The sequence below is a fragment of the Pelophylax lessonae genome (assembly GCF_965119305.1).
Source record: "Pelophylax lessonae genome assembly, chromosome: 1".
Classification (NCBI taxonomy): domain Eukaryota; kingdom Metazoa; phylum Chordata; class Amphibia; order Anura; family Ranidae; genus Pelophylax; species Pelophylax lessonae.
Genome location: NC_138768.1, coordinates 693,168,338 through 693,195,861, shown reverse-complemented (window position 1 = coordinate 693,195,861; position 27,524 = coordinate 693,168,338). Strand labels below are relative to the sequence as shown.

The window sequence follows — 27,524 nt, the reverse complement described above, 5'->3', positions numbered from 1 at the left end:
AGGTTAACATCAGTGGACCTATGGGCCATATAACCAGTCTGGTCCTGATCGACCACGGAGGGAAGGACTGGACGGAGTCTGGAGGCAAGTATCTTGGTGAGAATTTTGAGATCATTGTTAAGTTGTGAGGAAGCACACAATTTGGGATCTTTTGGAGGCTTATGAATCAGGATAATATGAGCTTCCGCCACGGAAGGTGGCAGCAAGCCCGTCTCGAGGCAGTCATTATACACTGCCGTCAAGAGAGGGGCCAGGATGCCGGAGTGAGTTTTATAAAATTCAATGGGTAGCCCATCCGGGCCAGGAGCCTTGCCTCCAGGAATAGAACGGATCACGATCCGCACCTCCTCCTCCGTGACAGGCCGGACCAATTCAGAGTGTTCGGAATCCGACAACCAGCCCAAGGCCACCGGATCAAGAAGATGCTGCATGTCCTCTGGCCGGAGATCGCAGGCAGGGTAGTGTCATATAGTTGCGAGTAGAAAGCCCGGAATGCCCCCAAGATCTCCCCTGGGGAGGTGACAGCCTCACCCGAGGGGGAGGTGAGCTCCGGTACCAGGGTTAGAGGGGCGTCATGGTGGCACATAACCGCCAGTAGTTTCCCACAACCAGCCCAAGGCCACCGGATCAAGAAGATGCTGCATGTCCTCTGGCCGGAGATCGCGGGCAGGGTAGTGTCATATAGTTGCGAGTAGAAAGCCCGGAATGCCCCCAAGATCTCCCCTGGGGAGGTGACAGCCTCACCCGAGGGGGAGGTGAACTCCGGTACCAGGGTTAGAGGGGCGTCATGGTGGCACATAACCGCCAGTAGTTTCCCATTCCGGTCCCCATGTTCAAATAAACGTTGCTTAGACTGGTACATGGACAGCCGGGTGATTTCAGACAGGTGGAGATGTAAATCCTGCTTGGCCGCCTGCAGACCCTCGAAGTTGGCGGCCGAGGAGTCCCGACCATAACAGGCAGAAGCCTCCCGACCGCCAAGGCAGACACCGCGGCAGCCTGAGTCACCTTGAGGGCCTTAATTGCTGAGATATAGTGAGTGACCCCTAGTAACCGCCTTGAAGGAGTCCCAAACCATCCCAGGAGAGGATGTGCCAGCGTTAATATACCAATACTCTCGTATCACCGATGGAGTCTGCGCCACTATGTCAGGCTGGTCGATCCACTGGGCACCGAGGCGCCACATGGAGCCACTGCGGTCACAACCTGAGCACAAGACAACCTGCAGGGGACTATGGTCCGAAAAGCCGCTGGGTAGGTACGAGACCTCCTCCACATCTGATAACAGGGACGGGTTAGCAAAACCATAGTCAATCCTAGAGGACGTCTTGCAAGTGGTGGAGAAACAGGAGTATACTCTCTCCTGGGGGTGTTTCCACCACCATTCCTCCTGGATCCCGGCAGCAGCGGACCAGTTAAGGAGGTCCCTGGAAAAGGCCTTGGGAGGTACGGGCCTATCCAGATCCGGTGGGAGGATGGCGTTGAAATCCCCCAGGAGAAGTAGCTTGGCAGGACAATAAGCGGAGATCCTCTCCAGGATGGTGTACAGAACCTCAGCCCTAAAAGGCGGGGGAACATATATGCCCACCACCACATACCTCTGCTGCAACATTGAGAGCCACAGCACGACATATCTGCCCGAGGGGTCAGTGTGAACCGCCTCCACCACACATGGCAGTGACCTACGAATCAATATGGAGACACCCCTTGCATAAGTAGAGTAAGAGGCATGAAAGGACCTCTGCACCCATGGTTTTCTCAAAGATAATAATTTGCTGCCCACCAGGTGAGTTTCTTGCAGAATCAGTATGGATGGATTATATTGCTGTACATATTGAAAAAGAAGTGCCTGCTTAAATTTGAAATTAAGGCCCCTCACATTCCAGGATAACACCGAAAAAGTATCCGGCTTACGTGATGCCATCATGGAAGGTTGAAGAAATGAACACCCCAGAAAACACGTAAGTGACCCCAGTCATCCGGGGAGCAGCAAGACAGAGTAAACCCATGCACCAAACAGCAACAAACATCTACAACATTGGCGCTCCTCGTGTAGGAGCGCAACACCCCAGGCACATAGTGCCTACCCTACCGTACCCCGACGCACCCCCAAAAACATATGGGGGGGTCAGGGGACAGTTTAGACCCAAAACTAGGAAGAAAAAAACGAATAGCACCGGCAGTCTAGCCAACCAGGCCTATCGTGGGAGCCAGCCCTGTGGCAGGAGCCACAGCCAGAGACTCTGTGGGACAGTCACTTAGTTCAGCACAAAACAAAAAAAAAAAAGAGAAAACCTCAGAAAAACGGGGAAGAACAGCAATTAGAACTGCAGGAAGGCTGTATGCAAAGTCCAGTTCACAGTGCGAAGTTGAAGGGTGACAGTTCTGGCGCTTGGGGCTCAGCTCCGATCCGGATGAGAAGCCAGCATGTAAGAAGGCATGGTCGGCACCGACCTAATGGGGAGTGGAGGAAGGGGAGGCAACAGGGGGGCCGAGGGCAGTTCAAGGGGAAGATGAGCCAGCTGAAATAGTCCAGACCCGGAGGGAAAGCAACTAGACCTTGGCGGCATGAAGAAGGGGGGGAGACCGGAGGTACCGTCCTAAGGCAACAGTTTGCAACAAAGGGGGAAAACCGTACCTTGGTGAGCAGAGGAACAGAAAAATTGGAGGCGGCCTGTCACGAAGAGCACTACAGGTAAGTCAGGAAGTGGATCTGGTACCAGCAGCCAACCGTGGAGGACTTAACGGACATCTAGCCAGACTGCCGCTGCCTCTGGGTCCTCGAAGAAGCGGGTGCGATCCCCGTCAATCACCCGCAGCCTGCTGGGGTAGAGGAGGCTGAATTTGATGCCCTTATCTCGCAGCCGCTTGCAGATGTTGGTGAAGAGGCGCCGCTTCTGCTGGACCTCCGGGGAATAGTCGGGGAACAGCATGATCCTGGAATTTTCAAAATGGAGGTCTTGCTTTGCTCTCGCAGCGGAATGAATGTGATCACAGTCCCGGTAATTAAGGAGCCGGAGCAGGAACGGTCGGGGCGGAGCTCCCGGGATCGGGGGGGCCGGGGGAACCCTATGTGCCCTCTCCACCTCAAAGGTGGGGGGCATGGCCTGCAGATCCAACAAGGTAGTAAGGAACTGGCAATTGCTCGGTCCTGAAGTGCCCGGACTTGTAATTGGAGGGCATGAAGATCTCTTGAGTCCACTCGCGTTGAATCTTCCAGCGATGCGATCTTCCGCCTCCGACATCCTGGATCGGAACTTATCCAAGTCTTGGCGATTGAGGCAAATATGCATCGCCAAATAGTCCATTTTTACTGTAAGGGCGTCCTTGCAGGCTTTGATGGCCTCCAGGATGTCGGATGGGGATGGATCCTTGGAGCCTCCGGGACTATCAGCCGTCTGAGTGCACGCTGACATCGTGGAGGTAGCAGGCCTCATGTGCAAGATGGCCGCTGCAGGACTCAGAGAAGGGCTCGAGGCCCCGGACTTTTTGGGGAGGAGCGCAGCTTCCCTGGAGACAGCGGAGGAGCCCGCAGGGTATTGCCCTGTCTCCTGGAACCCAGGGTTGAAGTATAGGGGTGCCAAGATGGAGAGAAATAGCCGGAAGGTATGATAAAATCAGCGTAGGATCGGAGCTCGAGCACAGTGCGACCGCTCAGCTTCACATCCCGCCCATGCCCCCTGGTGTGTCCTTTGATGTAATCAAACGCACCTTCTGAAACTTCACACTTTGGCTCCAGCCTACTGCTCCTGCCCTACCCCTACCACCCCTGCGTAAGTATCTGCCTCTTCCTCTGCCTGTCATGTTTTTAAATTACCCTGTGACAAAAGTCTCTAGAGAATCGCAGTATATCTGGAAAAAGGTATATTCAATCTGTGGTATTGGGGGGACACAGGTTTATCACACCAGTTCTACAAATAATTGGCCAGTAACTGTTGTCCCTGTGTGTAACACAGTTAACACAGCAAAAGAGGTCAAATTTTTGCAGGACTAAAATACTAAATACAATCTTAGAAAAGTATACTGTTAAATAACACCCCACTTCAATACGTGATATTGGGGGGGCCACAGTTTTATCACACCAGTTCTACAAATTCTTGCCCAGTAACTGTTGTCACTGTGTGTAGCACAGTTAACACAGCAAAAGAGGCCACATTTTTGCAGGACTAAAATATACTCTTAGAAAAGTATAATGTTAAATAACACCCCACTTCAATATGTAGTATTGGGGAGCCACTGGTTTATCACACCAGTTGTTCAAAAATTGGCCAGGGAGTTTGGCACTGTGTGTATCAGAGTTAACACAGCAAAAGAGGCAATATTGTTGCAGGACACAAATACACTTAGGAAAGTATACTCAGACAATACCCCACTTCAATATATGGTATTGGGGGGCCACTGGTCTATCACACCAGTTGTTCAAAAAATTGGCCAGTGAGTTTGGCACTGTGTGTGTAGCAGAGTTAACACAGCAAAAGAGGCAATCTTGTTGCAGGACACAAATACACTTGTAAAAGTATACTCAGATAACACCCCACTTGAATATGTGGTATTGGGGGGCCACTGGTCTATCACACCAGTTGTTCAAAAAATTGGCCAGGGAGTTTGGCACTGTGTGTATCAGAGTTAACGCAGCTAAAGAGGCAATATTGTTGCAGGACACAAATACACTTAGGAAAGTATACTCAGATAACACCCCGCTTCAATCTGTGGTATTGGGGGGGCCACAGGTTTATTACACCAGTTCTGCAAATAATTGGCCAGTAACTGTTGTCACTGTGTGTAGCACAGTTAACACAGCAAAAGAGGCCAAATTTTTGCAGGACTAAAATACACTTTTAGAAAAGTATACTGTTAAATAACACCCCACTTCAATATGTGGTATTGGGGGGCCACTGGTCTATCACACCAGTTGTTCAAAAAATTGGCCAGTGAGTTTGGCACTGTTTGTAACAGAGTTACCACAGCAAAAGGGGCAATATTGTTACAGGACACAAATACACTTGTAAAAGTATACTCAGATAACATCCCACTTCAATATGTGGTATTGGGGGGGCCACTCGTCTATCACACTAGTTCTAATACATTAAAAGTGCTTTTGTCACTGTTTGTTTTATTGCTGCAGCAACGCTCAAGTCACCACACCAGTCACAATGCTGCACAGTGCACAATACAAATCCACTATAATATGCTTTATATATTACAAAGTATATTATAACGTGGATTAACCCCCCCCCCCCCTCTATATAGTGCACTGCACACCAATACCAAAAAAATTCCAGCCCTTTAAATGAATTTTGTGGACATTAACAGAGCGATTTGTGTCACTGCAGATCTGTCCCTAGAGCACACTGGATACCTGTCCCTAAACTGAACAGAAACTGCGCACCAATACCAAAAAATTGCAGCCCTTTAACAGACTTTTGTGGACATTAACAGAGCGATTTTTGTCACTGCCAATCTCTATCTGTCCCTAGAGCACACGGGATACCTGTCCCTAAACTGAACAGAAACTGTACACCTATACCAAATAAATACCAGCCCTTTAAATGACTTTTGTGGACATTAACAGAGCGATTTGTGTCACTGCCGATCTCTAACTGTCCCTAAACTGAAAAGAGACTGTAGTAGACCTATACCGAAATACCAGCCCTGAAAAGTACTTTTGTGGATCTTAACAGAGCTATTTGTGTCTGGCAATCTCTCCCTGATGAACACAGCAGACCTTTCCCTACTCTGACAAAAAGCAGAATGTGAAATGGCCGCCTGCTCTGGTCTATTTATAAGGTAGGGGGCATGTCCATGTGCTGAAATGTTTCAATTGGCTGTCCCGTTCCACTTGACGGCTGTGTCATGGGTCAAAGTTCTCCCCAATGTAAACTAATATGGCCGCCGCGAACAACGCCATGTGTTCGCAAAATTGGCGGGTAGCGAACAAGCAAAATTCGCCGCGAACCGACCGCCGGGCGAACGGCAAGGCCATCCCTAGTGACTGGCGCAAATGATTTGCGTGCCTGTGCGGTGGCTGCTGAAATATCATATTAGAGTGTAATTTTGGAGAATGGTTCGGGCAGAGAGTGCATAGGCCTTGCAGCTCTCATGATATGCTCTTTGGTGTGGAAAAAATGGATTTGGGTCAGAATATCTCTGGATATTCAGGCAAGGATTCAGGCAGGTGTTGTGGTTTTTGAATCCTTTGGGCTCGGTCTGTGATCAGGTCTTGCGCCGCAATTGTCGGAAGGGCTTTGCGGAACAGCACGTGTAAGTAGGGGTTAATCTCCGTAGATGTTATTGCCTCAGAAACCCCCCTAATTTTGATTTTATTCTGCCTGGAGCGGTCCTCAAGGTCGGTTACTTTTAGGCGCAGTTGGTGAATGGCCTCAGAATGCTCATCCTGGATGTTCACAATAGTATTATGGGCTGTTGTGGCTGCTGATAAATGCTGCTCAATGTGGTCAGTGCATTCTTCAAGACAATCAACTCTTTTGTGTAAATGATTTATAGAGGCTGTAAATTCCCTCTGCATATTAGCCTGCAGAAAGAGTAGCATTGCTTTTATAGAGTTCTCTGATGCAAGGTTGTCTGTGGTTGTGAACACTGCCAGAGGCTGTATGGAAGCAGTATCAGCCATAGAACCACAAGGCTCAGCTCCATGTTATCTCTTCACAGGAGGAAGCTTTGTGTGGGAGTGAGCTGGGGAGATGGCAGACCGCTTACCTCTGTCAGTGGGAGAGCAGGCTAGGAGGGGTTGCCACTCCTCTGTCTCTTCCATGTCCGAGACCAGGTCTCTATTCACAGCAGGTGCAGGCAGTGGGATCAGCAACGGGGTGTCTCTGTCCTGGTCGGCACCATCTTGGGCCAGCAGCTGAGAAGGCCACATGTAGTAATCTAGGAGCCTACATGATCCCCTCGATTAGGATCGCTTGCAGGTCATAATCCAGGGGTCATGAGGTGTCAGTTTCCCCTGTTTTGAAGGGGAAGGAGCTTGGATGGGCTGCTGAATTTGCTGTAGCACGCTGTGAAGAAGCGGAGCTCTGGATTCATGCAGCCATTCTCCTCTGCAGCCAGGCCACGCCCCCTTGTGGACTGTTTTTTATTTTTTTCTGCTGCGCTACACTGAACATATTGTTGATTATATTGTGCATTACTATTTGCTGGTTGCAAGTGCAAACCCTCTCAAAGCTTCTCAGTCTTCTGCCTCCAGTAATCCCTAAATCTCTGATCTTTTGGTGCTGCAGGGGTTAATATCAGTGGCTGTGCCTGTGCAGGCACTCGTCAGAAGTGCCGACTATGATCCTCATTTCCACACCCATGCTCCATTCTTACCACCTATAGGTTCCCATAGTGCAAAGCTTTCCATAATTGGAGGAAGTAAACCTTTCATTCATCTACCTGCCCTCCAATTGTAGAACACTTAAAAGGCCACATTCTTCTCTGTGCACATGCACAGTTTTAAGTGTATTTTCTACCCTGGGCATTTCGCCCCTATCACATATGAGCAGCCCATGTGACTGTAGAGTCACACATGTGGGCTTATACACGGTGGTAAATGACAGCCCATTCCCTCCCTCCTCCTCCCTGCCCACTAACCAGCCAAAGGCTATGGGGGAGGGATATTACATGTAGATTGATGGTGGCATTACCCTGTTATTCTAAGACACAGGCTGGAGGGGTGTGACACAACCTGTGACTGGCAGAAATCCACTCACACTATGCTATTGCCAACAAATAATAAAGATTCAGTACCTGTGAGGTGAACTCTTCCATATTCTCAAAGAATACCTGGTGGCAACGTACCCAAGTATTCATTGAGCATATGGAAAAGTTTAGAAATAAACTGCTTACAAGCACACGAATACCACACTAATTGCAAGCAACCAAGCGCTAAATGAGGAAATATCTCTCAACAATGCTGTGGTTTATGCTGCTACTTGATAAAATGTACATAAATAAAAGAATAATCAAACACACATAGGTAAAATATTCCTGTAGCGCAAGGGGAGATCGATGGTCCAGCCCCTACCACTTTGTCAGCAAGCACTGACAGAAATAAATAAATAACACCAATGAGGTACAGTTCATAAATGCTATGAAATACAGATCCACAAGCATCGGTTAGGAGGAGCAGATTGTAGTGCAGATGTATGGGGTCACCAAAACGTCACCAATGTGCTCTGAAGGGGGATAAGCAATACCCACTCACCAGCTCCATAGGCTCAATCACTCTCATGAAAGAGCAAACAAGCAGATAGTAAATATCTTCCCTTAGACTTCCACACCGGGACAGCAACTCGGGACCAATCACATATGAGGCATGCAAAGGAAGAGAAATGCTCCACTAGCGTGATAACGTTTCAGCACTTCACTTTATTAATACATAAAACATTGCACTCACATGTCTCAAGTGATTTCACAGCATGTCACGCAATCGGAGATGTTTACCCTTCAGGATAGGGACCCAGGCTCCACGCCGTGGGCTGCGCGCCTTCCGGGTTTGCAGTCTCCTCGTAATAGGAATGAGGTTACGCCGCCTGGCCACGCCCCGACGCGTTTCGTACTTCCGACTTCCTCACGGGGGCGTGGCCACGGCGGTCACGGCAGCAACATAAGTACCTCGGTTTCCACGCCCATTAGGCGATATACCAGATCCGATTGGGCATGCGCCACCTGATAATGCCGAACTCTCAGTTAACACTTAGTGGTGACAGCTCTCCCAACTCCCATCCACTGAAGCCCTTTCTGCTCTTGCGCCCGCTCCCCCGCAGGATAAGGGTGCAATATGCCATAAGTGAAAGAAATTGCTTCAGGGGTGTCCTATATTGGACAATTTGACTCCCACATGCATACAGATGGGTACTAAAGCTCAGGTTATAGGCGCATGCACAACGGAAAAGAGTTGCATAAAGTAGTTGTGCATGCGCCTATAACCTGAGCTTTAGTACCCATCTGTATGCATGTGGGAGTCAAATTGTCCAATATAGGACACCCCTGAAGGTGGCGCATGCCCAATCGGATCTGGTATATCGCCTAATGGGCGTGGAAACCGAGGTACTTATGTTGCTGCCGTGACCGCCGTGGCCACGCCCCCGTGAGGAAGTCGGAAGTACGAAACGCGTCGGGGCGTGGCCAGGCGGCGTAACCTCATTCCTATTACGAGGAGACTGCAAACCCGGAAGGCGCGCAGCCCACGGCGTGGAGCCTGGGTCCCGATCCTGAAGGGTAAACATCTCCGATTGCGTGACATGCTGTGAAATCACTTGAGACATGTGAGTGCAATGTTTTATGTATTAATAAAGTGAAGTGCTGAAACGTTATCACGCTAGTGGAGCATTTCTCTTCCTTTGCATGCCTCATATGTGATTGGTCCCGAGTTGCTGTCCCGGTGTGGAAGTCTAAGGGAAGATATTTACTATCTGCTTGTTTGCTCTTTCATGAGAGTGATTGAGCCTATGGAGCTGGTGAGTGGGTATTGCTTATCCCCCTTCAGAGCACATTGGTGACGTTTTGGTGACCCCATACATCTGCACTACAATCTGCTCCTCCTAACCGATGCTTGTGGATCTGTATTTCATAGCATTTATGAACTGTACCTCATTGGTGTTATTTATTTATTTCTGTCAGTGCTTGCTGACAAAGTGGTAGGGGCTGGACCATCGATCTCCCCTTGCGCTACAGGAATATTTTACCTATGTGTGTTTGATTATTCTTTTATTTATATGGAAAAGTTTACCTCAGGGATACTGTTATGTGTCCACTTTACAGATGATGTTTTCATCTTGTGGAAGGGTCCAAAGGAGAGTTTTGCAGAATTTGTAGCCTACATGAATGTGAACAATATCCGCATGTATTATACTAGCGAGATCCAATATAATTCATCTTGTGAAAGGGTCCAAAAGAAAGTTTTGCAGAATTTATAGCCTGCTTGAATGTGAACAAAATCAGCATGTATTTTACTAGTGAGATCCAATATAATTGCATTATTTTCTGGATCTGAAAATTACCAGATATGCGAGTGGAACAATTAGTACCACAGTTTATCGCAAGCCCATCATCCTACATCTTTGAAGAGAGCCATCCCCACGGGGCAATTCATGCAGACGAAAAAAGACTGTTCCACAGAAGCAGCTTTCAAGGCTTAGGTGGGGCTACAAAATGCATAAACGTAAAAGATCCTATGACAAGATGAAGGATGTCCCCAGACAATCCCTCTTGGGTCAGAAACAGAAGAAAATAGACACTAAAGAGGGTACACAAATTATTGGGACATACTCCAATTAATCTGGCCAGATTTTCAACATTATTAAGAGATATTTGAACATATTGCATGATGATAAGGATCTCTTCAGAGTCCCTCCCAAAAATTCCATGATTACATATAGGTGGGGGAGGAATCAGAAAGATCTACTCATGCATAGTCATCTCGATAAGGTCGCGTTAAAACAACGCATAACCCCCACCGGGCTACCAGAACAACCTATGGGGTGTTTCAGATGTGGCCATTGTAAGACTTGTACTTGCATACCCACAACAGATGAATTTCTGAACTCCAAAAATGGTGAAATGATCAAATTGAAATCATTCTTTAATTGTAGCTCAGAGGGGGTGATTTATGCTGCAAAGTGTCCATGCCCACTGTTAGGCTACGTTCACATGTTAGCGTAGCGACCGCGGGCAGAATCACCGCGATTCTGCCCACGATCCGGAAATCATTGCAAATTGCGGGACGCCTGTGCGTTGCCGTTGATTTGCAATGGCACCCCATATGCTGTGCGATGTTGGTAACATCGCGCAAAACAAAATCGCGGGTCGCATGATGCCCAGAAAAGGTACAAGAGCTTCTTTGGGGCGTCAGGTGACCCGCGATTTTGTTTGCGCGATACTACCGCGATTCGACAGGCGGAAATCGCTGCAACATCGCACAGCGTTTGGGGTGCCATTGCAAATCAACGGCAACACACAGGCTCCCCGCGATTTTGAATGATTTCCGGATCATGGGCAGAATAGCGGTGATTCTGCCCGTGGTCGCTACGCTAACATGTGAACGTAGCCTAACAGTGGCCATGGACACTTCGCAGCATAAATCACCCCCTCTGAGCTACAATTAAAGAATGATTTCAATTTGATCATTTCACCATTTTTGGAGTTCAGAAATTCATCTGTTGTGGGTATGCAAGTACAAGTCTTACAATGGCCACATCTGAAACACCCCATAGGCTGTTCTGGTAGCCCGGTGGGGGTTGTGCGTTGTAACGAGACCTTATCGAGATGACTATGCACGAGTAGATCTTTTTGATTCCTCCCCCACCTATATGTAATCATGGGATTTTTGGGAGGGACTCTGAAGAGATCCTTATCATCATGCAATATGTTCAAATATCTCTTAATAAGGCATCCCGCGATTTGCAATGATTTCCGGATCGCGGGCAGAATCGCGATGAATTGCACTTTAAACGGACCTCTGAGACTGTCACAGTGCAGGTGCATTTATACCGAGACTTGATTACACACAGGTGGATTCTATTTATCATCATTAGTAATTTAGGTCAACATTGGATCATTTAGAGATCCTCACTGAACTTCTGGAGAGAGTTTGCTGCACTGAAAGTAAAGGGGCTGAATAATTTTGCACGCCCAATTTTTCAGTTTTTTTATTTGTTAACAATGTTTGAAATATCCAATAAATTTCGTTCCACTTCATGATTGTGTCCCACTTGTTGTTGATTCTTCACAAAAAATTACAGTTTTATATCTTTATGTTTGAAGCCTGAAATGTGGCAAAAGGTCGCAAAGTTCAAGGGGGTATACTGTATACTTAATTTATTTAAAGTGGTAGTAAATAATTTTTTCAAGCTTGTACCTACAGGTACAAGCTTATAAGACTTACCTGTAGGTACAGTGAATACTAAACTTGCACTGTTTAGGAAATATTCACACTGCATGCAGCTGGTGACGTCATGCGCGTACCCATGCTGCCCCCTCTGCGGCTGTGACTCCCGAATACAATAACATCATCCTGGCTTGGCCAATCAGGCGGCCGGAGCATGCAAACCCAGAAGGAAGACTAGGTAAAGATGGAAGCCCTGTCAGCGGTGCTGCTGGAGGGCTTTCTTCTAAGGTAAGAATTTCATAATGTGCTATTATGCAAAGCACACTAGCACACTATGCCATTGTCTTGCAGCTTTGTTTTTTTTCTTTTTTTAAAAAGCTGCGGTTTACTACCACTTTATTTAAGACGCTGGTTAGTATATTTGCCTTGGAAGGTTTGATGTTCTAGAGCCTACCTTTACATTCTGCCTGAGAATTGTGAATTACCCAGTCAGAATCCTTACTACAGTCCTGAAGCTCATCTGCCAACCTAAATATAACTTCAAACCCTGCCAGATTACCATCTGGAGGATTTAAAAGCTGAGGTCCATATTTTATCCCACATCTGTAGAGATATGGGCCTTTGCAGTAAATGTGACCATCTGCGCATATAGGAGTGAGACTCAGTGAGGACCATGTGCGCATAAAAGACATGGGCTTCTCCAGGGTCAAGGACAATGACATGGAATGGAAAAAATGTTCAATTTGCAAATAAAATGTGCTTGGGGATGGCAAATTTCTCCCGCAGCGTCTCGAAAGAGTATAGGTTTCGGGACGCCGGGTGGACCAGGTTGCGGAGCTGAAACAGGGGCGCCCGCGACCAGGACCACGTACGGCTGAACTGCAGGCTATCAGGTAGTAGGGGGTTAAACAGGACATTAGTAAGTGGGGGGCATGGCGAAGAGAGAGAAAACTTCCGAAAACACTAACGCCAGAAATCCAAGGTAAAAAGCATAGGAGCAAGGCACATACATTTCAAGATCCGGTCAATGTGCAGCGTTGGGAACCATACAAAGGAGTAAGGGTGGACCAGATGAATCGAACCCCTCTCTATCTCCAACCACTGGTTGGGGACCACCAAGGAAAACCAGGAGGCCACCGCACAGAGGTGGGACGCATAATAATACTTAACAATATCAGGAGCCCCCAAGCCCCCCCCCCCCGCCTCCTTGGAGAGAACACCACTGAGCTAGCAACACGATGAGCCCTGTTATTCCAAATAAATTTAAGGAAGCTCCGCTGAAGGGCTTTAAGCTGAGACATAGGAATAGCAACCAGCAGGGTCTCAAACAAGTAGAGTAGCCTGGGCAGAATTGACATCTTCAAAACATTGATCCTTCCCAAAAGAGAAAGGAGATACCTCGTCCACTATTGTAAGGAGCAAGAGACCTCTCGGAACAAGGGGGTATAATTAGTTGAATAGAGAGTAGAGTAGGAAGGGTTCAGCTTTACACCCAAGTAGGTGAGCGCTAATGGACACCATCTGTATGGGTATGTCTGCTGCAATTGGGTCAGTAGAGCTTGTGACATGTGAGGTGGCATAGCCTCAGTCTTGGAAGCATTTATCTTGTAACCCGAAATGGCACTAAAGGAAGTCAGCACGGAGTGGAGGGAAGGGAGGGACAACAGGGGGTTGGTCAGGGTCAACAAGATGTCGTCAGCAAATAAAGACAATTTGTATTCCCTATGTCACATCAGGACCCCACTAATATCTGGGTGAGAACGAATGGCCTCAGCCAGGGGCTCCAAGCCCAATATAAAAAGCAAAGGGGACAGGGGACACCCCTGCCGAGTGCCATTGAACATGGGGAATGGAGGCGACATAAAAGTAGGCGACATCCAGACCTGGGCAGTGGTGGGTGAGTAAAGTGCCTCCAGAGCTTTAAAAAAAGGGACCCTGAAAGCCAAACCGCGTCAGAGTGGAAAACATATAAGACCAATTCAGCCTATCAAAGGCTTTCTGGGCACCTAGGCTCAAAATTAGGGCTGGGCGGGGAAACCTATTAAGAAGATCAATCAAATCAATTGTGCATCTAGTGTTATCCCCAGCGTGTCTAGACATAATGAAACCCACCTGGTCCTCATAAATCGGTTTGGGTAAGAGCGTTGACAATCTATTGGCCAGGATCTTAGTGAATATCTTATAGTCTGAATTTAATAGGGCAATAGGTCTGTAGTTATCGGGTAGTGAAGCATCTTTACCGGGTTTAGGGATGACAGAAATATAAGAATGTGCGAATTGAGGATGGGGAACCTTCCCCTGCAGCAGGGAACCATAAAGCTCCAGCATATGGGGTGCTAAAACTGGCAAAAAGGCCTTGTAGTAAAGATAAAAGAGGCCATCTGGGCATGGTGACTTACATGAGGGAAAATCCTTAATCGTGGCCATGAGCTCCTCAATGGAAATGTCAGCATTTAATTTTGCTAAGTCAGACACAGACAGTCTGGGCAATGACAGGTCACTAAAAAATTTGTCAAAGTTATCCAGAGTAAAAGTGAAATGATTCTCTGGAGTTAGACAATTATAGAGCTTACCATAGAACGAACCAAAGGCCTTCGCCATAGTGTAGGGACAGTGAGTTGGGGTGCCATCAGGTTGCACAAGAAGGTCCGGGATCGAGTGGAAAGGGCCCGTGCGAAGCTTATTCACCAGCATTCTATGTGGTTTATTAGAAAACTTGTAACATTTTTGTTTAGCCGACATCACAGCATCTTAATAAGCTCTCGGAGAGATATGACTCTACGGAGACCCAACACTGAAGGAGCACCCACGAGGCCAACAAAGAACTCTTAAGACTACCAGCCTCCCTCCTCAGTTGGGAGCCCTCGGCAATGCAAGTGCCCCAAAAGAAGGCTTTGTGTGCCTCCACAGCATGGAGACATCCTCCACCAAGCCCTTGTTCAATGTAAAAAATTCCGCCAGACCCTCTGTCAACCGATCACGGACAACCTGGGACTGAAGGAGGCGATCATTAAGACTCCAATGGCAAGTCTTAGGGGAGGAGGAGGTCAAAGATACATCTAAGACAATAGAAGCGTGGTCAGACCACGTAATGTGGGATATGTCTTAGTTTACCGTACATGGGATGAGAGAAGCAGATATGAAGAAGTGGTCTAATCTGGAATGCATTTTATGAGTAGCCAAGTAAAAGAAAAACTGTCTGTGGGTAGGGTGCTTAAAGCGGAGTTCCACCCTGGAATACTTTTTTTTAATAAAAATACCCCCGGGACAGTCAGGGCTAGTACATTCCACAATGGCTAGCCTCTGATCTGTCCCGGGTTGCACTTACCTTTTAGGACAAATACTTACCTTGAAAAAGTATTGTCCAGCGCTGCCATCTCAGGTGTGGGCAGCTTGAAGCCAGCGCGATCCTCTTCTGCGTCCTCTTCCGTCTTCTTCGGTCCCACGATGCACTGCACCGGCCCCGACGTCACTTCCGGTGCACGCGCGTCATCCCTCCACAGCTTCTGGGCATGCCCAGAAGCTGTTTAGAAGGGAATGACGCGCGCGCCCCGGAACTGACGTTGGGGCCGGTGCAGGCGCAATGATTCCTGGGAGCGATGACGTTCAGCTCCCAGGAATCATTGCAAAGCCAGGAAGTGACGACGGGCCATGGCCGCCGAGGGTAGGAAGAAGGAAGTAAGGTAAGTATATTTTCTTCTCTACGAGGTAAGTAAGAAAAAAAAATGCGATTATCCATTTGTTTTTCAGGTGACCCGGAGCGAGAAGATGGAGGTAAGTATAATTTTAGGGTGGAACTCCACTTTAATTCTCCAAGAGTCAAACAGCCTATGTGATCAGACACATTTACGAAACTATTTAGCCTGGGTTAGCACTCTTTGGGAGGGGATTCCCTGGCACAAAGTGTGTCTATCCCTGTGGGGGGACATGACCAAGTTGAAATCGCCTCCCACAATCATAAATGACTGGGAGTAATGAGCAGTAGAATTTAATACCTCATCTAAAAATCTAATTGGCCAGAGTTTGGGGCATAAATATTGACCACCATAAATGAGGTAGACATATAGTCACAAACAAAGGCAATAAACCTCCCGTGGGGGTCAAGGAAGGAGTCCTTAACATGTAGGGGGCAAGATTTCCTAACCAGAATCAACTTTTTTCTTTTGCTTTCAGCACAGCCCAGGCTTGGGGTGGGGCTAAGCTGAAGCCTGGGCTTGGTGCATGGCCTAAAACATCACCTCAGCTTTTTCAGGCCCTTCCCCCAAGCTGTGCAATGCAGAGTGGAACTGTCAGTCAAGGATCTGATCTGTTAAAATGTGTATACTTGTGTGCTGCTATGTTGTGCTATTGAGTGGTATAAGACTACAAAACTTTCTAAGCGGATTGCTTACACCTATACACACTCTCTAAACATGTACCAATGTGAAAAATGGTATTCAAAAGTGGTGCCACGCTCCCAAATGTGCTAGTATCTCTTTAAATCTGGTTGCATAGCAATTTTCAGAATCAGCATATCATATCAAACCATTAATACCAAAAACAAAACAAACAATGCATCAGTCCATAAAATGTTCTTTGGTATGAATTTGCTTCCGTATGTTCAATCTTTCATAAAAAAACGGCTTGTGTTCACATATCCAAACGACTGCTTCCTTAATTAGTGTTCACCACTATGTGCTTCAATCATCCACATACATTAGTGATAATCCCCTCATCCGATGTGTCCTCAAGGCAACTAATATAAAATAAATACATAAATCCCTGTAGGTGAGATTACATTTTAGGGAATATTCTCTGGTAATATTAAGGTAGATAGCAACTATACATCACTCAGAAAGCATGTCAGATCAAATTCTTTGTTGAGGCCTTTTGGCACCAGGGCGCTGAGCTCATGAATCCACTTTGATTCTTTTTTGCTCAGCTCCCTAATTTTATTGTTACCCCTCCAATGACTTTTATGTGTTTATATGCCCCAAAAATGCATGCCCTTTGGACTTTTGTTATGAACCTTACGGAAATTATTAAAAGGATTCTGTTTTACACATCCCTTATGTATGTTGTATACGTGTTTTTCATTCTATCTTTCAGTGCCCTTTTCAATCTTCCTATAATATATATATATATATATATATATATATATATATATATATATATATATATATATATATATATATATATATATAATAACTCACATGGAGATTTAATTGCATACACCACCCCTTGGGTGTCACATTAGATAACATCCCTAATGGTACAGTATATTCCTTTCCTGTATGGTCATTTGTGAATGAACCCCTACATCTCATATTTCCAACTATTCTGCTGCAACTATAGCCTCTTCTGCACACATAAAAGCCTTTACCATTAAAAAATGTAAACCATTTTCTTTCTTGGTGGCTTATGACATTTTTCACTAGTTTATCTCTTAGTGTCAGGGCTTTCTTATAAATGAACATGGCTCATTGGGCATATGATTCTTTAGATGTTTATCCAAAGTCAATATCTGCAAGTGTTTACGGATAATTTGCTCTACTTGTTTATATTGCATGTTGTAGTTTAACACCACTGGTACTGTCCCTCTCTGGTACTGGTTTCTTTCAATTTTTTTTTTTCCAGCAGCTTCATTCTATCAATATTGTTTACTTTACCACCTGATATGGGTCTGCCATTGTTACTGGTAACACTTCCAACACATTTAAGTTGAATACTCAAGTGTGAGATTGGAGACAATGACCATTCCGGCATCTTTGGTTTGTTTTGTTTATTTTGTAATGGGGATGGGAGAAGAGAATGAGTGGGATACTCCTCTGGCTCAACTAGGTTTAACTGGGACTCTTTACAGAAAAATGCCTTTAAGCGCTGTCTTGACGCCAGCTGAATGCCGACCAATGCTTCCTGGCTTTTGAAGATACTGTTTTGCTGAACTGTGCTAGAACTTCAGTTTTAACACTCTGGTTAACTCAGAAGATCCAGGACTGTAATAACACTTGACGCTTGACACTCTGTTTAGCTCAAAACTCGGGTGAACAGCTCCCTCCAGCCCTTCACTGACTGAGGTAGCTCCTTGTAACTTCTAGTGCTGCTGCAACTCTCAACACTGTACACTGCACGCTTCACGCTGTACACTTAACTCTTCAGGGCCCAACCGCTGGCGCCCCCTTTACACTTTCAGGGTCACACTGGCACCCCTTTTCAGCTAGCTAGCTCCTGGATCCCTTGGACCTTCACTGGAGCGGTCCCCTCTCCGCTAGGCAGACCCCAGGGGTGGTTCACAGTACTCACGAACTTGGAATGCTTTCCTGGAACTGGACCCTTCTTTCTCCACTGGTCCTCGGCACACCAGATCTTCTCTGCAGCTCAGCTCTCTCTGTACTGTCAGGCAAGCCACCCAAGACACCCGATCCTTCTGACAGGAGGAGAGACAGCCGTACTCTCCCTCCTGGGACTCTGCTTCCTGCCAAAGATGCTGCGTCATGCGCTCCCCTCAAACTTATACCCACTCCCAGAATCCTCTGCGGCAGAATCTGCCTTCTGGGGTAGATACAGGCCTGAATGTGCCAGGGATTGGGTTTCCTCCACTGCTCAATGAGAATCCTCTCATGGAGCCAGTGGGGAGACTCCCCTTTCAGCAGCCACACCTGGGAGACATGACAGCCCAGCTAAAATTCATGGCCCTGCTGTTAGGCAGCCAAGGCCTACTATACTTTGCCTAGCATCTACCTTGTAGGGTGCTACACATAGCTTTTAATTTTTTTTGTTTGGGGGTTATAGTCCTCTATTTGGGAGCAGTTACATAGTTACATAGTGAGATTGAAAAAAGACACCAGTCAATCCAGTTCAACCTATGATGAGTGTGTGTTTGCTGTCAATAGTACATTGTATACCCCTGTATGTTGTGGTCATTAAGCTGCCCATCTAATAGTTATTTGAAACTATCAATGCTCCCTGCTGATTCCACTACTTGTGGAAGAGAATTCCACATCCTCACCACTCTGACGGTAAAGAACCCTTTACGCAGTTTAAGGTTAAACCGCTTCTCTTCTAGTTTTAGTGACTGGCAGCGTGTTCTTTTATAGTTCCTCCTAATGCGCATAAACTGTCGCCTGGGCACATTTATTAGCCAGGGCTTGAAGTGACAACTATTTCTGGATATGTATGAATTACAGATTTGTACTTTAAAAGAATGTTTTCATATACAGTTAACCCACCTCCATAGCGGGGGGTTACGTTCCGGACCCACCCACGAAAAGTGAAAATCCGCGAAATAGGAAAACCCTATTAAAATACACTGTAGGCATGTTTTTTTAACTGTCACTGTACTTTTAAAAGCATTTTAAGGTCTTTAAACACACTTTCTAAAAAAATAGAAACTCATTTAAACACATAAAAGATACTGAGAGACAGAGCAAGAGCTATGAAAAACACAAAAATATTTAATTTTCAATGATTTAATTAGTAAAATAACATTACAGAAAAAAAACGCAATATACCGGGACCGCAAAAACTGAACGGCGATGGAGCGGGGGTTTACTGCAAAGCCTATTTCCTTCCTTTGTTATGTCTAAATATAGGAGTTGAATGTGCTCACTACTGCTTTCCCATGTTAACTTAATGTTTCTATCATTCTGGTTCATATTTTTAATAAAATTATGCAAGCTCTCTTGATCCCCTTCCCATGTTAGGATCTGAGGACTGAATGCTTTTTTCAGTTTGGTGCACTCTAAGCACCAGGAAAATGTGAGTGTTTTTATATATAGTGTTTAATAAATCAGTTGTTTTAAAAGATAAAACACTATGTCCAGCTTTCTCTCCTTATGATTTGGGTATATGGAGATAAATGTAAGAGAAGGAGGATTCTAAACTCAAGATTTCCACCAAAGGTGTGAAACCGCATAAAACAAATCCCCAGAGAGGGACAAGAGGGCATATAGACCATTGGTTGGTCTTATCCCCCAGGTGAGGGCACATTGGAGGAGTGGATGGTCACTAATGTATGTGAATGATTGGAGCACTTAGTGGTGAACACTAATTAAGGAAGCAGTTGTTTAGATATGTGAACACAAGCCTGTTTTTTGAAAGATTGAGCATATGCAAGCAAATTCATACCAAAGGACACTTTACGGACTGATGCATTGTTGGTTTCGTTTACTTAATGTTTTATATGGTTTGATATGATAAATTGCTATGCAAACAGATTTAAAGTGATACTAGCACATTTGAATTTGGGAGTGTGGCACTACTTTTGAATATAAGGATTTGATCTGCTCACCAATGCCCTCATGTGGCTCAAAACCTTGACTGACAGCTCCAATCTACTTTGCATTGGCATAGGGGGAGGGCCTGAAAAAGCTGAGGTAGGGGCAATTGGCACAATTGCAGTTGCCTTGGCTATATCATCATGCCAAACACTTATGTTGCTTGAGTAGGCTTCTTTCAAAATGTAGCCCCAGACTTACTTGCATCCCCATATCACGTTTTAATGAATTATGCAGTCATTGAACCTCAAAGTTGCCAATGGCAATCCAAAGAATCTGCCAACAAAAAAAAAAAATTACTATAGCTTTCAACTCTGCATACTGACTATATCATCCAATGCAATTCTCCTGTGGGACTGTGTCAGTACTTGGGTTATAAGATGCTGCTGTACACAGATGCCCAGATGAGGTGACTGTGGCAGAACTGTCAGTGAACTACACTGACCCTTTCTCATCTTCTAACAGAGACTCAAAACGTGAGCTACAGTGCAGGATTTTATTTCTTCTGGCCCCTCACCTTTCTATATGCTTACTTATATTCTGTTCTTCTCCTCAGAGGCCACAGTAGGAGCCATTGGATCCTGCTGTTGTCAATCAAATTCTGTGAAGAGGCAGTGCGCACTGCCACACAAATCCTGTGGCTGAGCCACACTGTATCCTTATAGACGCACACAGCAGGGCTCAGGAGCATACCCACATGTGTGCCCCCGTAGCACACAGCTTGTTATGAGGGCACACACAGTATAAAAGGAGCCAAGAGCTCTGGTTGGGCCACCTTGTGAAATACCATTGCACAGAGCAGGTAAGTATACCATTTTTAAATTATTTTAGGAAATATAATTAAGCCTTTTGCTACCACCCCTCTTGCAAATCACCAGCCCAATTTGTAGTTGATCGTACACATTCTAAAGCAACTATTACTTGGTCTTAATTTCTGCCTATGCCTTCTCCCTTCTTTGCATTTCACTATAGAGAGCATGAAAGAAGTTCCACTCAATTAAGGATACAACCTTCTTCTCTTCTTTACTTAACCCCTTGGCGGTTAAGGGTAAAACAAGTCTTAATGCCTAAGCCCAATTTTGCAACTTTGACACGTGTTAGTAAAACAGTATAAATAATAACAACTATTTTGTGCATCCAGGTGGATTATACCTTGTTTTTCTCAGGACAGATTGGGTTTTCATTTGGTGGTAAATGGTAATGGATATCTCTTGGCGCACTACCAGCACAAAGGGAGAAATGCAGCCCCACGGAAAAAAAGCCTCATCCAGTGGGGCCACATATTTGCGTACGGTCGGCGTGAAGGGGTTAAAGTGGTAGTACAGCTATTTTTTATTTTATTTTTTTATTATTGACAGGCAGGGTATTTGACAGGAGAGATCATATCAGTCTATTCTGTTATAAAAGCTTCCTCCTACCTGTCAGCTGTCATGTACGCTGAGCTGCCAATACACAGCTTCAGGTCTGTGCCACGCCAATGTGACTCTAGTGTGCATGCAGGGCAATGACATCATTGCAGCCCAGCAATTCAAGCATCAGAAGACACGAAACTCAGAAGGAAGTCTAAAAAGATGGAAGCTCCAAGGGCCCACTGGAATGATCACACTGCAGCGCTGGAGGGCTTCTTTAGCAGGTAAGTCTGCCATTATGTACTAATATGCAGTTCATAAAAGCACACAATGACATACCCACCTGGGGGCACCTAAAAAAACAAACAAAAAAAATTCCCCATAGCGGCTTTTATTACCGCTTAAAACCGAAGTGCATGAGGCTAAAATTTGCTAAATGATCTGAGACTTTATCATCCAAGATCCTATTTAGGAAGATGAAAGCCTTGCCAATTCCTCATTTGTAACAAGCTGTACAGCAATCTTCAAGGAAATACAAGCATTTACACAAAATACAGTGTAAAGGGTTTCTTTACTAGTGTAAATACAATAACTACAATTTAAAGTTGCCTGGTCTCTGGTCCTTTTTTACAGGGTCACAAGGAATCAGGAGTCTCAGATCACTAGGCAAGAGAATTACAAAATATTAAAGCAGAAAATTGAGAAGCTCAAAGAAACACCCCCAGACTGTACCTATGTTGATAAAATGGCTGTGGATGAGAAGGTAAGGCTTTCATTAAATTACAACTCAAATATCTTTGTTAGTGTTGTTTTAAGTTTATATGTAAATGTCACATTTTGCAGACATTGGGAAACTTGTACAGAAGCGTTGCAAACTCACGGGACGCGTCTACTCTTATACCACTCTCTGAGAGAGGCATTGGTTACCATCATGGATCAGTTGATGCTAAAGGGAGAACATTTGTAGAAATGCTGTTCAGAATGGGATACATTAAAGTAAGTATTTTACTCTTGTCAAAAATATAGAATGAAATTTTGACCAATGCCCCCCAAAGAAAACACAAGGGGCGGTGGACCACATCCAGCACACAAAGATCTAATATTTATCCCACTAAATGCACTACCCAAGACATAAAAAGAGATTTTATTGGACTGTACATTGACATGTTATCAATAAGTTAGTTGTACATGGTATGATTTATGATTTAAGAATTTGTATAGTAATCCCTAGCAATAGATATTTATAGATCTACAGGCTGTAACCTAGCTAAATTAAACTATATATGGAGTAACTTCTTAGCTTTGACTGCTGCCATGATGTGTAGCAACAGGGGCTGATTCATTCAAACTGGAGGAAATAAAATTAAATAAGTTTGGAATGGTGGCCCAGTGGAGACCTATTAGAATTTTACATTTGTTTTTTCCTATGTAGCACTGTCCCCGTAGGGCTTGCTGTATGATGACTTCTTGGGCCTCCTCTGATTACCCGCAGACAGTCACTTAGGGACAGTTCACACATCCATCCTTCCTCCCTATGGCTTGTTACTCAATCTACTCAATCAACAGTCCAGGGGTTTTGTTTTTTTTGGTATTTGTTGTGGAACTTGGATGGGAGAAGGGACTAGTGGGAAACTCCAACTTTAACCATTTACAGTTGATAAGGACAACTCTCACTTGGCCTCACCAGGTTACTTGTGGAAGCAGCCACACTGCTTTAACCGTACTGCCACTTGTATGGAAGGGTTAAGTCTTGTTGCTCTCTCCAGCAGTTATTGCATGTTACTTCATGTTATAGTCAAGTTGTTCTAGAATTAAAATGACATTGGCATCTGCAGTATATACAGTATGTACAGGCCAAAATATATAATGACCAAAATGAATTTGAATTGTCATAAGTAAATAAGTGAGTAGAAAGGATATTTTAATCCTTAGATGCACTGTAATCAGTAAAAGATTTTCCCCATCTACTGTAATTTGCAAATTAGTTACCTCATCTATGTTTAAAGCTAAATAAACTGTTCTTATACATATGTATTTATTGTTTTGCCTGCAAAATTATTTGTACATTTTTTGCCAGCTACCCTTTTGATATACATGTAGCACCCTCCTAAATAGGTGCTAGAGTAGGTAAATTTAGTTCTTGGCTCACTGTACTCAGTGCAGCTGCATGTGGTTAGTTTAGGTACATTTAGTTATTGGCTCACTTTAATCAGTGCAGCGACATGTGATTAGATAGGTCTGTTCTGTGTCTCACTGGCTGCAGAGTTGACTGTTTCCCCGTGTGGCTGGAAAAACTGGATTTTTGTCTTACCGCAAAATCCTTTTCTCTTAGGTTCACTGATGGACACAGCTCCATGTCTTCTTAGACCCTTGGGCATATGCTGCTCCCTCTTCAGGAGTAGGACTAGGCAGAAACAATTTTGGCTATGCCCCTGAGGCAGTCCCAGGGGTATACATCACTTCCTGCTGTAGGACTTCAGTTTGTAACAAGCAGTGTCAGAAGAATACATAACTCAACCCAAACAGAGGGGCAGGTGCTGTGTCCGTCAGTGAACCTCAGTTAAAAGGATCAGTTAAAAGGATTCTACGGTAAGACAAAAGTCCAGTTTTCTCTTTCGTTCACTGACAGACACAGCTCCATGTCTTCTTAGACTCTTGGGATGTCCCAAAGCAGTGTCAATATGAGGGGTGGGAAAAACACAGCAATACATATAATTCCCAACACGGGTTAAACATAGCCAACCAGGTAAAACAGGAGCTCAACCAGGAACAACTGGAGCTCATCACTAGGAAAAAATACACCCTTAAAAGGCAGAAGCCTCTGCAACCGCAGCCTGCAAAACTTTGCGGCCAATCGCAGAATCCGAAGATGCAAGTACATCCACCTTATAAAACGTTGTGAATGTGTGTACAGACGACCACGTAGCTAGCTGCCTTGCACACCTGAACCACTGATGCCTGATGAAGGAAGGCTCAGGAGGCACTAAGCGCCCTCGTAGATTGTGCCTTAACATGGAAAGGAGAAGCCTGACCCTTAATAGAATAGGCCGGCACCACCATCTGCCTGATCCATCTGGAAATGGTCGTTGTAGATGCGACCTGCCCCTTACGAGGTCCATTTGTAGGAACAAACAAAGAGTCAGATTTCTTGAATCGACTCAGTCACCGCCAGGTACACCCAAATTGCCTGTTGCCTGAATTACATCCAGGGAGGGTAGAGCAATTTTTTTAGGGTGTTTTGGCTTAGGATATAAAGACGGCAATACAAAATCTTCATTCAAATGAAACCCTGAGACAACCTTAGGAAGGAACGCCTGACAGGATCGCAACACCACTTTGTCCCTGTGAACCACTAGGTAAGGTGACCGACAGGACAATGCAGACAACTCCGACACCCTACGCGCAGAAGTAATGGCGACCAAAAAGGGCACCTTCTGCGACAGAGTGAGCAAAGGAAGTTCACAAATGTTTTCAAAGGGAGGCTTTTGAAGTACCGACAGTACCAAATTGAGATCCCACGAAGGTACCAGGGATCGCACCAGAGGAGCCAGATGGCAAACTTCCTGCGCAAAAGTGTGAATCAAGGACTTCACTGCCTTTGGAAAAATATAGCCAAAGCAGGAATCTGGCCCTTGATGGTGCCCAGAGCCAAACATTGATCTACACCTAGTTGTAGAAACTCCAACAGGCAAGACACAGAAAAGGAACAGGGAGAAACCACCCGAGACTCACACCAAGTAATGTACGCCTTCCAAACTCCATGGTAAACCTTCCTGGAAGTAGATTTCCTAGCTTTCAACAGCATAGGAATCACTGACTCTGACAGCCCTCTGTCCTTCAACACCTGGCTTTCAATAGCCAGGCCATCAATGCCAGTGACTGTAAAGCAGGATGGGGAAGGCTTGTCTACGGGAACCAGTAGTGCCCGCTTTTGATTTACCATTCCAGGGTCTCTTGAAGCCGTTCCGCGAAGTTACGGGTGGATCTTGAACCCTTTTTCTGTGATCCAGATGGATGAAAGGGCCGCTTGTGAGCCAAGAAAGAGGGACCGCGTTTAAGAGGTTCCTTGCCCCTAGCAACCTGCGGAAGTAGGGAACTCTTACCTCCTGTAGGGCCCTTAACGATCTCCTCCATAGAGGCACCGAACAAACGGTCACCTACAAAAGGTAGATCAGTCAGCACCTTTTTAGAGGCCTGGTCAGCCGACCAGTACGTCAACCAAATCATGCGAGGAAGGATCACCGCCGTTACAGATACTCTGCCAGCCAAAGGGGCCGCATCCAAAGATGTATCACAAATGTACTGTAGCCCCTGGATCAACTAATCCACCAGTTCAGGAGGATGTTGACTCCCTTACAGATCCTGGCGTAAACTTTTTGCCCATTCCATTAAGGTCTGGGATACCAAGGTGATAGCAAACACTGGCCTCAACATTGAACCTTGAGGTCAGTGTTTGCAGCGCTGCTATAAAATAACTAGATTCACTGTGTCCTTACAGGCTCACCTGTGCTAATAGGTTCTTAGTAACTAATCAATAAAGTGCCAATAATGTGCAATAGCTGTGCAAAAACCATAAGAATGTGCAAATAATGCAATATGAAAATCATATAATAAAGTGCAATCTTAGTGCATATTCATAAAGTCCATGTAACAGTCCTTCAGTGGAAAACAGAAGCTTGGTGCTTGTTCCGTGCTGCTTTGGGGTATCCCCCTTTGGGTATCTACTTACCACAATGTGGTTTGATTGAAGCAGAATGTGCTGACACTGAATTCCTTAGGCTCCTGAAGGGCTGTTGTGCTGTTGTTGGAAGCGATCCTGTCTCAAGGTAGAGTAATCCCAGGTATCCTCATAAAGATAAAAAGGCTCATCATAGTGAGGACCGTTTTAAAATTCATTTATTGCAGTAAAAACAAATGGGATACTCACAAACGTAGTTAAAATAAAAGCCTGTGTCACAAATCCTATACACGGTACGGTGGTATGCTGCTCCCGCAGCGTGCGCTTCACCGACCGGAAGTCACGTGGCTGCCTCTCGGCCAATGGCTAGACGTGTTTCGCTGTAAACACAGTGTCATCTGATGACGCTACAGATGACGCTAATCCATGTCCTTAGTCTGCTTGTCTTAAGCAAACCGTTTGCGGGCTTTCTTGTGCATCATCTTTAGAAGAGGCTCCCTTCTTGGACGACAGCCATGCAGGCCAATTTGATGCCGTGTGCGGTGTATGGTCTGAGCACTGACAGGCTGACCCCCCCCCCCCCACCCCTTCAACCTCTGCAGCAATGCTGGCAGCACTCATATGTCTATTTTTCAAAGACAACCTCTGGATATAAGGCTGAGCACGTGCACTCAACGTCTTTGGTTGACCATAAAGAGGCCTGTTCTGAGTGAAACCTGTCCGTGTAAACCACTGTATGGTCTTGGCCACTGTGCTGCAGCTCAGTTTCAGGGTCTTGGCAATCTTCTTATAGCCTAGGCCATCTTTATGTAGAGCAACAATTCTTTTTGTTCAGATTGAGGTGGGGAGATAACACCTAACACACCTGCTCCCCAGTCACACCTGAGACCTTGTAACACTAACCAGCCACATGACACCGGAGAGGGAAAATGGCTAATTGGGCCCAATTAGGACATTTTGACTTATGGGTGTACTCACTTTTGTTGCCAGCGGTTTAGACAATGATGGCTGTGTGTTGAGTTATTTTGAGGAGGCAGCAAATGTACACTGTTCTACAAGCTGTACACTCACTACATTGTAGCAAAGTATAATTTCTTTAGTGTTGTCACATGAAAAGATATAATAAAGTATTTACAAAAATGTGAGGGGTGTACTCACTTTTGTGAGATACTGTATACCGCTACAGATCTTTGGTTAAAATAACCCAAATCAGTGTAAATTATTTAGTCTGTAGGAAAGTTAGAGTCCTTAAACTATGGTATACATATTTGAAAATTGAACAGTCCTGATGTACTGACAACCTCATTTTTTGAGGCCCATAAATGCCAGGATGGTACAAATACCCCCAAATGACCCCTACATACTAGGGATGTAACGATATCGAAGATATCGCGATATCGTATCGTCGTGGTCAT

General features: G+C 45.4%; 1 protein-coding gene across 1 annotated transcript in view; it reads left to right on the top strand.

The window, feature by feature from the left end:
- LOC309545028 (putative ATP-dependent RNA helicase DDX60) overlaps nucleotides 1-27,524 on the top strand; it is a 496,323-nt gene that overhangs the window by 321,987 nt on the left and 146,812 nt on the right. The window contains exons 28-29 of the mRNA XM_082244135.1: nucleotides 22,065-22,194; nucleotides 22,275-22,427. Coding sequence (XP_082100261.1) covers nucleotides 22,065-22,194; nucleotides 22,275-22,427 — 283 coding nt within the window. The remainder of the gene's footprint in view (nucleotides 1-22,064; nucleotides 22,195-22,274; nucleotides 22,428-27,524) is intronic.